Below are 15227 nucleotides of genomic sequence, written 5' to 3' on the forward strand. Positions count from 1 at the left end.
TAAATTGTTGCACCTCTCGTATGCACTTATGAAAACGCGTAATATTAAATAACGTTTCGTTTGCTTTCAGTTCTGGCCCTGATCTTTGTACTGTACTCTCGGAAACGAAAAACGACCAAAAAGAAGAAGCGCTCTGGACCGGAGAAGGATGTGCGCGAAACGGTAATCAGCTACGAGGACGAGGGCGGCGGCGAGGATGATATGACGGCCTTCGATATAACGCCACTGCAAATACCAATCAGCGCCCAAGGTGGCGGCTCCATGCCGCCGGACATTGCCGCCTGCAAGATGCCCATCATCTGTGAGTAAACAGCCGCGATGTGGCGTGTGTCGTCGTGTGGCACATGTGCCCTCGTGTGGGAAGTGCCCCAGTAATTGTGGTAATGTTTGTCTTGGGTGTAGATCCTGTGATGACACTGCTGCCGCCCGGCCAGGAGCTGAATGTGGCCTATCTGATGGAGGAGCGGAAGCAGCGCATCGACAAGGATCCCAATGCCCCGCCCTTCGATGACCTGCGGAACTTCACCTTCGAGGGGAGTGGCAGCATAGCAGAGTCCCTCAGCTCGTTGGCCTCAGGTACCGCGTGCCCCTGCCCCTGCCCCTCCATAAGGAGCCCTCTAATGCAGCTCTTGTTCCCTCTGTTCTGCAGGCACTGATGATGAGAATCAAGACTTTAACTATTTACAAAATTGGGGTCCACGTTTCAATGCGCTCGCCGCCATGTACGTGCACGATAAGGCGAAAGCCAAGCAGCCCCCCACGGACGGGGCAGCAGCAGCAGCAGCAACACCAACACCATCATCATCATCAAAAGGAGCAGCGGCAGCAGCTGCAGGAGGAGCAGTATCCTTGCCGGCGGACAGCGGTGTCCTCGCTGTGGCTGCAACGGGCAGCGGTGCCGGGCCCGGCGGTGGCTGCCCCAAGCCCGATGCCGACAAAGTTGTATTATAAAAATAAATAGTTAAGTTGTAGTTAAACCGATGTTTCAGCTGTAAGCATTATGGCCATATGCCATGCCATTATCCGGCGGAAGGGTGTTGGCGAGGGGAGAGCACACTCTCCAACCGAAAATATGTTTTGTGTATTCGTGTGTCTGGCTAGGATTACAATTCAATGTATTATATATATATATAAACGGATATATTTGTGGTTTAACTGTGGAATTTAAGACTAATATAAGCTGATAACTGTTCTAACGAATAAGCTATAGAAGGGTGTGCATCCGATTTCGATTCCTACTAAAAGTATACTTCTTTCCCTCATTTCGATTTACTTCTTGGAAGCACTATTTTTACTACTGAATGCCCTATCTTTCAGACTCTTCCACTTTAAGGACCAACTTGTATTGCATTTACAATTCTGGGTAATTCTATGGGCCAATTTTTAGTAGAACTTATATTACTTTCTTCAAGGTTCTACCCTCTTCTGTCCTTACTTTATTTCAACCCTAAGGATATCTGTTTAGGTCCCTCTGTTCTGTATCTTCCTCTCTGTACATTCCTTCCTTATTCTTCTCAATGATTTTCTATCGAACCAACTAAGAAATCAAAGAAATTCAAGCGAAAAACACTACGAATATATAAGTACTTTAAGCCTACTAAAAGAGTTTATAAAACTTGAAAAATACTAGTTAAAGACCCTGTATAAATACGGCGTGGGCTCTCTAGCACGTAAGTCGAACCGAAAACCAGACCCCCGCCGTACGCCGGGGAAACAGTGCAACTTTGCGGTGCCACCGTTTGGGGAACGTGTCCGATTGCCCACCAGGTAGCACCTGAAGCTGTCGGTGCCACGGAGCCCACACCGGCGGACACCCACACGTGGCCGCAAAAGTTTCCGGAACAAAGGGGGGAAAAAAACAACTTTTGGCTGGAATTTCAAAAACTAAATGAGGGGGAAAAAAAACTGGGTGAATGTAACATAATTTTGTACATATTAAATTCTGTAATTGTATGATTAAATTAAATTCAAGGCAATTAAAGCGAAAACCAACTAATAGACTAATTAAACTACAATTAAACATAAATTTAATTACCCAAAAAACAGAAAAACTGAAAAAACAGAAAACGAGTGTTGATCAAACAAATTTCATATTTCTGCATTTACTAGCCAATACACTAGATAGATTCTATCCCCGAAAAGAAACAACAACAACAACAACGGAATCCAAAACAGAAAACGGAACACACAAAAATATTGAATATAATAATATTGTAATATGTATTAAATTATGAGTCATATGCAACAACAAAAACGATATAAAAAAACAAAAAATAAAAGGGTTAATTAAATTTACGTTAGTTAATGGACAATTTGTTAGTAGTTAGCATTTAAGAATACTTTTTTAAAAATCAATAAAGCCCCAAAACAAAAAAAAAAATACCACAACGAATGGGTTGCTCTTTTCTATGGGTTTTCTATGCGTTTTCCATGAATTTTCCATCAATTTTGGATGTTGGCCAATCAGGCAATCCGCTTGTTGACACTGCCTAATGATCCTTGGTTGTGTTTTTCGCATTCTCTGTGCTTCCTGGGCAGACATTCTGGCATTCCTCGACCGTAATGCCCCGTTAAGTCCCCGGGAAAGGTGTCGGCATGGAAGAGAACCGACTTTCAACGCCTGAAGGACCAACGAAGCGTTTGACAGGGGAACAGGCATTGCCTTTTACAAAAACCAGAAGCTGTCGGAGGCTGCGGTGCGGTGCGGAACCATTTCTTCTAGGCCATAAAATGGCTGAGCAACGACCTTTGAAATTTTTGTTCGGTTCAGGTTACTGCTGCTGGTGCTGGTGAAGCTCCTTCTACATAATAAATGATGCAGCTTTTGAGCCATCGATACCTAAACGAAGGAAAGCCTTGAATTAATGCCTGGTATTAGTTGAAGGCAGTTAAACAGGGTCCACAAGGGCCAAGCTAAATATTAGAGGGATTGAAATTGACGGTTAATCAGGCCCTATCCGCAATCGGCATTCAGGCAAACACGCGGCAAGTCAATTAGTGGCATTAACACCGATTCCCGACAAGCGGCCAAGGATGCCACACACGCACACACTCGTACATGCATCATGCCCCGCACAGATGGATGGGGCAACATGGCTACATGCCATAAGCATCGAATCATAACTCGAAGGACTGGCACGCACACTCCGGCCCACTCGATGCACTCGAAAGGGTGGGGCTTGGGGCTCCACAAAAGGAACTACTTTCAGGGCTGGCCAGAGAGTGGGAGAGAGAGAGAGAGAGCTGTTAATTTACTTTAACGACTAGTAGCTGCAACAACAGGAAAAAGTCAGAACAATGGGGTCTGTCGGTACTGGGATTTATGCTCTGTTTGCTGGGGGACTTGAAGCTGATCTTTAGGGTTTTGCTAATGAAGAACCTGTAATCTTTATGGGATAAAGAACATTATATACTCGTTGCTTTCATACCAACGAGTAGCGTGTGGTACTTGAAACCTTCTTGACTGTCGACAGCCGAGAGAAGGGGACTCGAAGGCTGTTGAATGGAGCAGCCTAAGACCCTAAGATGTGGACTCTGAATCATTGAATTTATCCGCATTAGACTTAGGCTTAGATCCCTCCTCCCTTCAGAGAACATTCAGAGAAACTCCCTTCGTACTTAGCTCCAAGGACTCTCCTTTAGGCTGCCATATCCTCCTCCTGGACACACTACAAAGATCCGATTCTGATTGGGAAATAATTGGTGATTCCTTTCCCTTTAAACAGTATCCCGAAAATCAACATATAGCCCACACTTAAATATTAATATTCCCTACCCGAAAATCCCCTGAAAAAGATACCTAATTTATGTTGGAATATTTTAATAATATTATTGACTTTCATGCCGGAAATACAAATGCAGTTTTGGTATTGCCCTCCATCCGAACCGTTGGCCTTCCACCCCACCCCGCCCCGACCCATGACCTGCCGTGCCCCCTTTCGACCAGCCCTCCAGTTAGTCAAATTTTATGCTAATTACAGAGATTCTCGCCCGATTTGCACCATGAGCTTGCAGTTCTCTAAATTATTAAAAATCATGCAATTTATTTAATTATTTCTATCCCCCACATTCTTCCGCGCCCGCTCTTTGTTGCTGGCTAAAAAAATCTTCATGGATTAGTGCTGTCGCTTCCACGCAGATTCATTTTTCCAGCCTTTTTCATAGGCTCCACTTCTCTCCTCTCCTCTCCTCTCCGATTTGCATTTGTTTTGTGAATTTTCCATTTCCATTCGCCATTCCCCGGGCCGTTACTTAGCGAAAATGGCCAACAACATTAGCCCCGATGTTTGTTATTATTTTTAATTGATTTTTGGTCTACTGAGGGGCGTTTTCCGCTGTACAATGGACTTATAGCGAGTGCATAGCAGGGAAATGGACACGGAAAATGGCCAAAAATGCGCAAGGCATTAAAATTAACCTACGGAAATTAAAATTCATTGAAATTTTAAATAAACGATCACATTAGCATCAAGTTTTACTTGCACGTGGCTACTTTGGGGATCCACTTTTAGAAAAGGTCAGAGGAATGGAAATCAAATGATGGGCTTATCCAGGGGAAATTCATATTACAGAAAATGGAAGAAAAAATCCATTTTCTGTGGAGGAAAATTAACAGAAGATACAATGATATTTCAGAAAAGATTTATACTTTTGGAATAATTACTTAAATTGAATGGTTTTCTCATTTTCTAAATATTTTCCAAGTTCTATGACAGTGAGCCCACAGATGATTATGTGTAGCAGCGAGCATTTCACAGAGAGCAAGTTGCTCAATAGCGCCACCTACTCCACATGTTGTAAACTATGCTAGCACTCCTACTTAACATTCATCTAAAGTAAACTACGCCATTTCAGTGTGTACACGCTGCAATTCCGTGAAATATTATTTGAAATGAATCGTTGCAGAAATCATTAGTTTATTTTTTGGAAACTTATCCTCTATAAATATCTACAGAGGAGCATGAGGAGGAGCCCCCTCCTCCATTTAGATACCAAAATATACAAGATTTTTATTAGAACTGTACGAAAGCGGCATCCAAGTAATATTCATATTTCTTAAGAGTTTTGAGCAAATAATCTTTTACACATTCGATCCCAATAACAGGACCCTGTATATGAAAATTCGTAGGTCTCTGGTGTACCCATTGATTTTCCAAAATATGAGGAATACCTGTTAATGATGGAAAATTATCTAAAGGTCTCCGAAAATGTAAAACAATTATAGTTTATATTCCAGAAATGCATTAAATGAAAGATGTCAAACCTTTTTAAATATTTAAGAGGTCACTGGATGATGACACAGCACTTTATTTAGCTAATCAAGAAATTGAATCTATTGCGTGGCCCCATTACAAAACTTAAGGTAGCAAAAGAACTCGTTCCTAACATATATTTCGGATGACTTTTAAGTTTTGAAAGCTTCTCCCTGAAGACAAATTACATTTATATGGACAGCACGGCAACCCGAACTAATCAGCGCACTTCATTGAAGAAAACAATTGAGAAAAGAAGCGAGAAATAGGGGGATTCTCACGCCCAAATCGGAGACCTACAAAAAAGCTTCGCGCGGACTATTTAGCTCCCCATGGAGACGCTCTCCATGCCACTGGCTGCTAATGCGAAACAAACGAAGTGGGGAATGTGGATTGAGGACTGTGGATGGGGGTGGGGTGGGGGGGGAGTGGAGGAGACCACACGTTGTGCGAAACCATCAATCATACAATTAATAATTGAACGTGTCAGGTGGGAAGAGACGGAAGACATGGCTGTCGGGGCTGTCAAAACTACCAGAAGACCAGAAACCCTGAAAACATGCCAACATCGAAATAAATGCCTTTAATCAAGGAGAAATTAAATTTAATTAGTGGCCCGAAATAGTGTGCGGCTGACTGGAGAGTGTGCCAGAGATATTTATTTATTTCTAGTCGGATAAATCAATTTAAATTACTAAATTTTTGTCCGCTGCTGACAGCAAGAGATGTATGGAAAAGCCGAGCAGAAAAAAACGATAGAAAGGCGGAAAGCTGACCGATAGATACCCTTAATGTGGGACGGAAAGATGGAAAAAGAAGTCGAAGGAATACCCTTTGAGGAACAGATGAAAACCTGCCGAGAAAAATAGAAAACTTTGGGCATGATATTTGGAGAAAGAAAGGCATATATTCATATGGAAATTATAGAAATACTCTTAAAAAAAATCGAAATATCTCCAGAAAGAAAGTCGACTAAAAGCCCCGAGAATTGACATTTCAAAACCAGATGAATGAAGGAATAGCAGCTAAATCGAAATCGAAAATAGTTTGATTGACATTTGAAAATATGATGATAAATTCTGCAGAAATCTCCCATCAAAATGCCGTTGGACACTCTTCAGATAAAAGTCAAGCCCCGAGCTGTTGAGTGTTAAAATTCATTTTTAATGACAAATGAAAAAAAAAAAACGGCGTTAATTTGTTGTCAGAGATCGTGGGGGGGAAAAACAAGCGGGGGGTAGATGTCATATGCCTCGATACATATTTAATTAATGAGGTTTTTAATCAACGCACAATTTGTTAATTATTAAAATAGACAACTCTAACAGGCAGTCGGCAAAATTTGCTGTTAATTGTAATAAATTTAAACACAATTTTGTTCAGCGTTTTTGCATTTTTCCATATTTTATGTTTCTGCGAGACTTTGACCAAAAATCAATAATGAGCTGCCAACTGGAGGCTGTTTTTGGGGAATGTTCTCTCCGGTTCTGCTCCCTTCTGCTCCGTTCTGTTCTGTTCTGGTTATGTTCTGGTTCTTGTGTGTTTTGTGGGGAGGCTTGTCGTTGACCTTTGCCAAAAGACCGCCGGTTTGCTCTTTGCTCTTGTTGAGTGCTGTTGATGTTGCGGCTGTGGCTGTGGCAGTGGCAGTGACATGCTTTACAACCTGCCACTATACCCTAGCCAAGGGGTCACAAGTTTTTGATTTGAAAGTTGATGAGAGAATGATAAATGAGAGAGGAGTCAGGATTTGCATTAAGGAATGGAATAGAAGAGCTGGTCTTTAAATTTCTCAGGACTACAGGACTCAGGACTCAGGACTCAGGACTCAGGATACACAAAAACACATATAATTTAAAGATTTTAAAGTCAGTAGAACGTACTTAAACTTCTTGGGAAGATCATTTAGATTAATTAATGGAACTAATGAAAATTTATACCAATTTTATTTTAAACTATATTTTACTTAATTTCCCCAAAAACTTTAAGAGCATTGAAAGCTTCAACAGAAATATGTAGGATATTTTTCGGTCTGTTTTACTCTGTTTTCATTTAAGAGCGGACATTTTTTAATGAATTTTGAGGCTCCTTTTGGGCTACAAAAAGTTTAAAGCTAATTTAGTGAAAGACTTATTGAGGAAGAGCTGTGCTTAATGCTGGAAAAGGCCCCTGCACACTCGCTTTCATCTTGCGCCAGCCCCTGCTATACATAGAGCTAATACATAGTTAGTACATACATAGTTAGTATGTATATTATGGGATCTATTATGGTTGAATAAACATCAACAAGCTGCTGTCAAAAGATGTATGGCATGCACTTTTTGCTTGTGAAACAACAACTATTGTTTTATTATTCATTTCATATTTAATCTTATCTTTAATCTCTTCCGTTTTGTCCAAACGAGTGACAGAAATTCCAAAGGAATACTCCGCCTTCAGGGAATGCCACCCCTGGGGCTGGGCTCCATCCAAACAAAGTTTCAATCAACTTCAACCTTAAAATTGAAATTAATTTATTTGCTAATATTTGCACCCAATTCCAGGACTGACCTCGTTCCACGCCAGCCATTTGTCTCGTCTGTCCACCCCCCTTCGCCCCCTTTTGCACTCTCAATCCTTTTAATCTTTTTTGTTGCCGGCCAAGCCACTGTTGTGGCAGCCAAACTTTTGGAGCTGACACTTTTATCGTGCTGCTGGCCAAAATGCAGGCAAGAGCATAATCTTTTTTTTATGCTGTTTTGTCAAAAAAGTTTTCTGTTTGAGAGCAGACGCGTCAGTTTTAATGACTGACGGAGCAGAGTGACTGCCTGACTGACGGACGGACGGACGCAATGAGAAGAGTCCCAAAAGCATGCCATGCCGTGACCCGCTGCTCTTCTCGCGGGTCCAAAAGTGTCCGGAACACACCTTACGCACGTCTTTCTAACTAATTTCTGCGCTTCTCAACTTTCTCGCCGCGACCCAACGGCGGCCCCTGCCAGAAGTTTATGAACTGTCCCCGGAGCCGCTCCTTCTGCTCCTCCGCCACCGATTCTAAACGGCCCTCATTCACATTAACTGGGGGCCGTGGGTTGGGGTAAGAAAGACAGTGGAATGGAATGGCGGTCGGAGTTGGAGGCAGCGGCATCTTGGGAGCATTTTGAAACGCGTGGCACTGTGGCAGATTGGAGCTTACTGTTTTGTATTCCCTTCCAATGGATACTACGATTTTGTGGAGTATTTGGGGAAGCACTGAAAGGATTTTCGACACCAGAGACCCTAGAGCGTATATATTGGAATAAAGGGAATTTATTTATGAATTGAATCCATTAAGTGGGCGCCGCCCTGTTTTCCCACAGGTCCCACAGATCCGCCATGATTGGATCAAAAACCGAATTTGTATCAAAATCCTCTATCTTATGGTATGTATATTTAAGGTATTATCAAAGCAAAAACTCTGAATATGCGGAATATTCCGAGTCGAAGTTAGTTGGAATAAATTGTATATATATTATAGGAATTACTACCAATCTTCAAGCCCTTCTATCGTGTTTGTAATCCAAACAAATACTGTTATTAACCCACTGAATATCTAAAAATTAATTAAAAATCTGGAAAATATGCACAGATAGCTCCTGTAACTCTTAAATATTCGTCTCCCAAAGGTACACCCGATTTCTCTTGTTTTTTTTTTTGGGATCTGCTGCTACCAATTGTTGTCTTCGCTTCTGTGGCTGCTGCACTGCAGTTTTCTTCGCTCCAAGAACTTGTTCCTCCATCTCCATCGCCCTTTCTCTTTCTCGCATACTCCCTCCTTGTCTCTCAGGGTCTCCCCTTGTTGGCAATCCATCATTCCACCAAATGGGTGTTACCTGTTAAGTGCGTTTATCACGTGCTGCGTTTGGCGGTTTTATGAGTTTTTCTTCCCATTTTTCTCTGCCTTCTCTTTTAGAACTGGTCTTAAAACATGGCCTTAAGCTTCTACTCGCTTTTAAGTCAATATATTTTGATTATTTCAATAAGAAACGTGCACTGTTTAAGAAATTAATTAGGTTCGAAGGGTAGAAGGAATGGGTAGAATTTAAGGGAATTTCCAGAAATGTAAGATTAAGATTTCATTAAAGCTGGAATGTCGGATATTGATCAGTGTTTTTGGCGCGAAAATCACTCAAAAATGCAGTAAAAACCAGGCCGAAAAGGAAGATATAATACATGTCTGGTAACTGGTAAATATTTAATCATCTTACCGCTTCCAGCCAGCCAAACAATGAGCAAATACCTCAATGATTAATGATTCAAGAGCCCCACCTTTCCCATAGCCCAGAAAGTGAACAAATGTTCGATATATTGTTCGCTTCTTCGTCTACTTTTTCGGATACTTGTCAAAGATTTACACATAATCCGTCATAAAGTGGAAAATCAAGTAACTAAGTGATTAAGCCGACAAAAATACAGACGAAGGCCATGGTGGGGGCAGGAGGGAGGGAGGAGGGCAGAGGAGTTGGAAAAGTGTATTTATACAGCGTTTGTAGCGAAAATCAAATCGAATATTATTCAATAGGCTTTTGCCTTCAAAGTCTCGAGTGGCCATTGGAAGCGGATTGGATTGGCTTGCCTGGGATTCGATTCGATTGGATTGGATTGGCTTGGATTGGATCGGTTTGCTCCACAAATGCATTTTAGTTGTTTGCCCACAGAGAGGGGGAGAGGGAGATGGAGAGAGAGAGACGACAGCGACAAGATTTACATAAATAAGTGCGCACCAAAAGTGGGATAAGAAATCGTTGATTTTTATACATTTCTCTATTTTTTTCTCCATTTCCCCTTTGGGGGTTTTTCATGCTACGGTTTTTTGATTGCCTCTTTTTTTTGTGGAGCCCATTTAGACAAACCGCAACGAATTTTCTCACTTTTATCGCATTTTAATTAAAAGCTGCCGAACCTTTCGATTCTTTCCACAACAAAACTGGATTGGCTTTCAGTTACGAGTATTGTGGAGTAGAGCGGCGGCTTTAGAGAAACTGAGAATCATATCTGAGATATTTATGAACACATAAATATGTCTAATTATTTATATGGAGGCGCGGATTTCGTATACGTTGAATATTAATACAAAATTATTCGATACTCGAGCAGTCGAGTGAAAATGAGAAATGAAACCAGAACCTGACTTTGATTGGGAAATTCCATGTATATTTTCAACCTAAATTATATCAAACTTTGGGCGGAATTCAAATTGAAATGGAAATAGACTAAAATTGTATTAAATAATCATAAGTTTTGTATGACATTCATTTGTTTATCAAGGGGGGAGAGGTGTGGTGGCTGTGTCCTTTTAGGCATACAGATATGTATCTCTGTCTATAAATTGTCCCATTTGAGTGCCCAAATATATCCCTTATACATTGGCTATGAAGCCCATTCCATTCCGAAACCTTTGATCTCTCTTCTTTGCTATATTTTACTCAATATATTGACGATCCTAAGTCTTATACATATCCAAAAATTGATTCTAAAGTGACATAAATTTTAACCATTTTTTAAATAAGATAAAACAATTATTTGAGTGCGTTTATATTTTGTTTATAAAACAAAACAATTGAGAAATTTTTATTATTTTTGGTATATAAAAATTGTTTAAACTTTTTGTCTTAAAAAAATTATTATAGGTACATAGAGATTTTTCAATCTTTTTTTTTCTTGTATATATGATACAATACTGTATGAATTTTCAATCTATATTGTGAAAATACAAAATAATCACTGAACAAATAAAAAAAAAATACCATTTATATTTTTTAATGGACAAAGATTATTTCCAAAACACTTTTGGAGTTTCCAAAGAAGTTCTGAAGTTCACCAATGAGCTTTGTCAAACAATTTAACCATAAGTATAGGTCTTGATTATTCCACATAGATACATAGTACCTTCCTAAATCTTCCTGCCATAACTATCCCAAGTTCAAACCTTCCAAAAATAGACATTGAACCCGCTAAAATACCTCCCAGAACCCCCTAACAATCCACAGTTGAGTTCCCCCCGGCCCCCCCTGCATAGAACAAATTCTCGAATTTCAGTTATAAGTAGACTATTTAGACGGCTTTAGCATCCGGTAGCAGCTTGTTAGCCCGTTCTTAATCATTGCCCACTGGCCCGTTGACCATTTAGCTCTCAACGACTTCCGTTACGCTTGAAAAGAATTCTTATTTATTTGTTTTTACTCGTATTTTGTTCCTCTCTCTCTCTCTCTCTCTCTCTCTCTGCTCTTGCTGCTCTTTCTGCTCGTTCTCCTCTTTTCCATTTTTGCGCTTGTTTTGTGAGGGCTTTTGTATGCGAGATGATTATCTAAGAGAGCTTTCTGTCCCTGTCTGGCGGCGGCTTTTGTCTATATGGGAAGTCTTTTGTTGTTGTCCGCCAGGCCATCAATATCTCGCCGTCGATCGCCTTTCATAATTGTCACACATTTTCAATGGCTCGGCCCGTGGGGAGTGGGGGATAAAACTGGTTCCCAGCCATCCATGACATTCGTTGTCTCTGGGTCAGGTCTGTCTCTGGTCTCTGGGTCTCTGCTCTCTGGCTGGGTTCCACATTAGCGCATTTTAGTGCACTCTTTCGAGGCTACTCCCGATCTCCCTCCTTGTCCGATCTCCCCTCTCACTCGGTCATCTTCACTTGCACATTTCGCAGTGACAACTTTTTATTTAAGTATTTTTTAACAGCACCATTTTTCGCCCTGTCATCCTTTTCGCTAAAGACCATCGGATGACCGCATTCAGCGGGTAATGTTTCAAGGTTGCTTATGATAACGGGACCAAGCTCCCTCCCCCCGGGGGCTATCGTGAGAACATTTCGAACTTTGGGTTCAACGAAATTTCCAAATCTAAGCGGACTTTCATCTGGAATGGTAGCAAAAGTTTGTAGATTAAAGACTGAAATTCCATGTTCAGCATTCGCTAAAGTAGTGCCACTAGAAGGTGCTACTAGAGTGATACTAGGTATGTCTGAAAGCTTTTCTGGACTCTCTCAGGAAGGGGTCAATAAGCCACTTAGTGGACTTATGAAAACAGCCCTGCACAATCGCCTCGCTTGTATTGGACGACGACCTTTCATATGAGAGATTAGCTGAGGGATTTTATTCAACTGCTTAACACATTCCTACAATCTTAAGGACTTGTTTAAGTAAACACCTTCAGAACTTGTTGGGAAACTAGTTAAAAAATTGCTTTCCGTCATTCCCTTTCCTTCTTCCCACTCTTTCCGATCCAATGATCAAAGACTACAGAAGCAAAAACATCGAAACTGGTGGAATATTTAAGGCCTAGTTTGGGTTTTTCGTTAAATATAATAACTAGTCTCACCTGCTAAAGTAGCAGTTGGCACTAATAGATCACTTAAAGGTCATGAAACCGGCAAAAATTCAAAAATCTCACATAGAACCCATTGCCACATTGTTTCAATTGAGAACTAATAGAAGATGAAACTTTATAAATTGCTCTTCTCTTCCTCAACTATCCCATCAGTTCCATCAAGTGTATTCCGCATTTAGCTTCTCTTTCCCGCCGGTTTTTCGTTCAAAACATAAACAGAGACGCCAGAGACAGAGACAGAGAGAGACACAGAGATCATTTTTGCCGGCTTTTTCAGTTGCTATGCTCTCTCTGGCTTTTGCCTGCGCTCTCTCTCCGTCTGCCACTCTCTCACATTATCATGTTTTCGCTCTCTCTTGTGGCAGCACGTGCAAGCACAGCGCCCTGCGCATGGGGTCAAATTGTGGATTCTCTCTGTGTCTCTGTCTCTCTCGCTCTCTGGCGTCGCTGCTGCTGGAAGAAGAAGATCCACAAAATCCAGATCTCCGCATGGCATCGCTCGAAGTTCGACACGACGCGACGCGACGCGAAGCGATCATCGTTGATCGTTCCTCCTGCTTCGTGCTTCGTCGCTTCGGCGCTTGGGCTTCCAGTTCAAATTTGAGCGACGAACGGTAAAGTAAACAGAGCAAGCGAGAGGCGGACAAACCGAAGCGGACTCGAAGGCGCGCGAATAAAAAGTGAATTCGAATTGGAGTAGCGGTAAAGGCGAGCATTACCATATTGATGGAGAGGAAAACAGGCGGAAAAATACGGAAAATATATAGCGCATAAATTACGAAAACTTTTTCGTTGCTGTTGCTTTGGTAAATGCGCTTTGCTTTGCTTACATTAGTGCCGACGCGCGCGCGTTGAAGTTATTTTCGGAGTTTTGTGCGTTTTCCCTTTCCGTACGTATACCGTTCGGTATTGCCATATCCATTCGCGGTTTTCCCGTTTCAACGGTACATTTGCATATTTTTTGCGGGCGGGACGACAACAGTCCCCTCCAACATTTCCGCTGTGCTGTGCGCAAAAGTGCGAGGCGAGTGATAAAACACGAGAAAAGAAGAGCGACGAAAAAGGAGTAGGAGAAACATAGTGTATTTATAAAATTGTTCTTTCCCTTTTGCCCATTCCAATTCCCACTCCCGTTCCCATTCCCGTTATCCGTGCCGTTTCATTGCCCCCTGCCACAGGGTTGCATGTGCCCCATGTGTTTCTAATAATGAAGTGTTTATTTTTAGTGCCACGAAACGCATTTGAATGCCACAAAGAGCCGCAAGCCACACAAAAAATAAAGAGATCAAGCCAAAAAGTTTAAGTGTTTTTCCGTTTTTCCGTTTTTCAATTTTCCTGTGGTGTGTAATTTTCACTTTTCAGAGGAGGAGAAACCCTGGACATTCGATTGGAGTGGACTGTATCCCTGGTAAGCATTATATCTGATATATCCGAACAAATTGTGATTTATGCCCTCATTGTGAAATATCCCCCCGCCCCGTCGCCCAGTCCTTTGTGTGAAATATCTTCCATTTAATGGAACCCCTCTTTCGCTCTCCGGCTATAATTTGTGAGATCTTAGATTTGGTCGGGAGGCCTTCACTTCTTTAATATAATTTCAGTAATTTTGTTTAATGTTTTAACAGTTCGTTGGAAGATGAATGGCTCTTGGGATCTGGCTTTATCTCTGAGTAGGGATCTGTGCCAAATAGCCAAGGGCTCAAGGCGGGTAAAGAGTGGCTAAGATTTAATGAAGGGGGTTAAGAGTACTCCCATTGAGGTAAAAGAGGGCTTTAGGATACTTCATTCACACAAAACCCATCACTCTTCCATCCCTGAGAGTCCCCACTGTACCATCAACAATCATCTTACTGCAGCACATTCCGACGACGAAGAAGCTCCATCATTCCTGGGCTTTCTGATGAACATTTCGCACAGATCTACTTTTTCACTCGCCAAAAACAGAGAAACAGAAACTTTATCTCTGAAATAGAATCTGTTGCCATACAAAGTATGTACTTGAGGCATTCGCGGAGCTTAGTTAACCATTTTTCTTTTGTCATATGAGAGTGTGTGTTGTGTCAACCCCTGGCCAAAGGCGCCCAAAGACAATAACAAACAACGCCTTGGAGCACAAACTTTTAAACAAAACCCCACAAATCACATTACCCATCAGCAACAGTAAAACTAGGCCCTGGCCCCGCCCCCTGCCAGGGAGGGGGCAAAGGGGCAAAGTGCATGGGGACAAACCTCTCGCAACATTCAAGCAACTATTTTGCACACATAAATCTGACTTATGACGCCCACGCACACGGACAATCGGCGACAGCAGAATAGCAGTCATATGGGAAAATTCTTGAGAATAAATTGGAGATTTGATAGCCAATAGTGTTCAAAGTAGTCTTATTTTCGCGACCTCTGCTGTCACTAGTGGGTGTTCACCGGAGAGACAAAGGAAGGGGGCGTGTCAGGGGCTGAGAGTTGGGGCCCTGCACCGTTCCGAATGCTGTTTGTTGATGATGTGTCTCTGTTAACAGGGCCCCACAGTCGTAGAGAAGGCTTTTGAAAATGAGAAATGCTGATAACTGCAACAAATCACCGACTCTCCACGACTCTCGTCGCGACTCTCCACTCGCCCAAACGAAAATGGCA

At 41.8% G+C, this 15227-nt stretch overlaps 1 protein-coding gene and 1 long non-coding RNA gene across 5 annotated transcripts in view; both read left to right on the forward strand.

Annotated features, from left to right (window-relative positions):
• Window positions 1-2052, forward strand: part of CadN2 (Cadherin-N2) — a 72804-nt gene extending 70752 nt beyond the window's left edge. For both annotated transcript variants that reach the window (XM_001357019.4, XM_033380635.1), the window contains exons 11-13: window positions 71-301; window positions 403-576; window positions 650-2052. In XM_001357019.4, the coding sequence (XP_001357055.4) occupies window positions 71-301; window positions 403-576; window positions 650-951 (707 nt within the window). In that variant the 3' untranslated portion in view covers window positions 952-2052. The remainder of the gene's footprint in view (window positions 1-70; window positions 302-402; window positions 577-649) is intronic.
• An 11028-nt stretch (window positions 2053-13080) lies between these two features.
• LOC26534257 (uncharacterized) lies at window positions 13081-13866 on the forward strand. Of its 3 annotated transcripts, none has more exons than XR_004469403.1 (2): window positions 13081-13678; window positions 13823-13866. It is a non-coding gene; the product is annotated as an uncharacterized lncRNA (long non-coding RNA). The 3 variants fall into 3 exon arrangements; XR_004469404.1 differs by having other exon boundaries at window positions 13082-13662; XR_004469405.1 differs by having other exon boundaries at window positions 13082-13210.
• The last annotated feature ends 1361 nt before the right edge of the window (window positions 13867-15227 follow it).

This window comes from Drosophila pseudoobscura, chromosome 4 (genome assembly GCF_009870125.1).
Source record: "Drosophila pseudoobscura strain MV-25-SWS-2005 chromosome 4, UCI_Dpse_MV25, whole genome shotgun sequence".
In the NCBI taxonomy this organism is placed as follows: Eukaryota; Metazoa; Arthropoda; class Insecta; order Diptera; family Drosophilidae; genus Drosophila; species Drosophila pseudoobscura.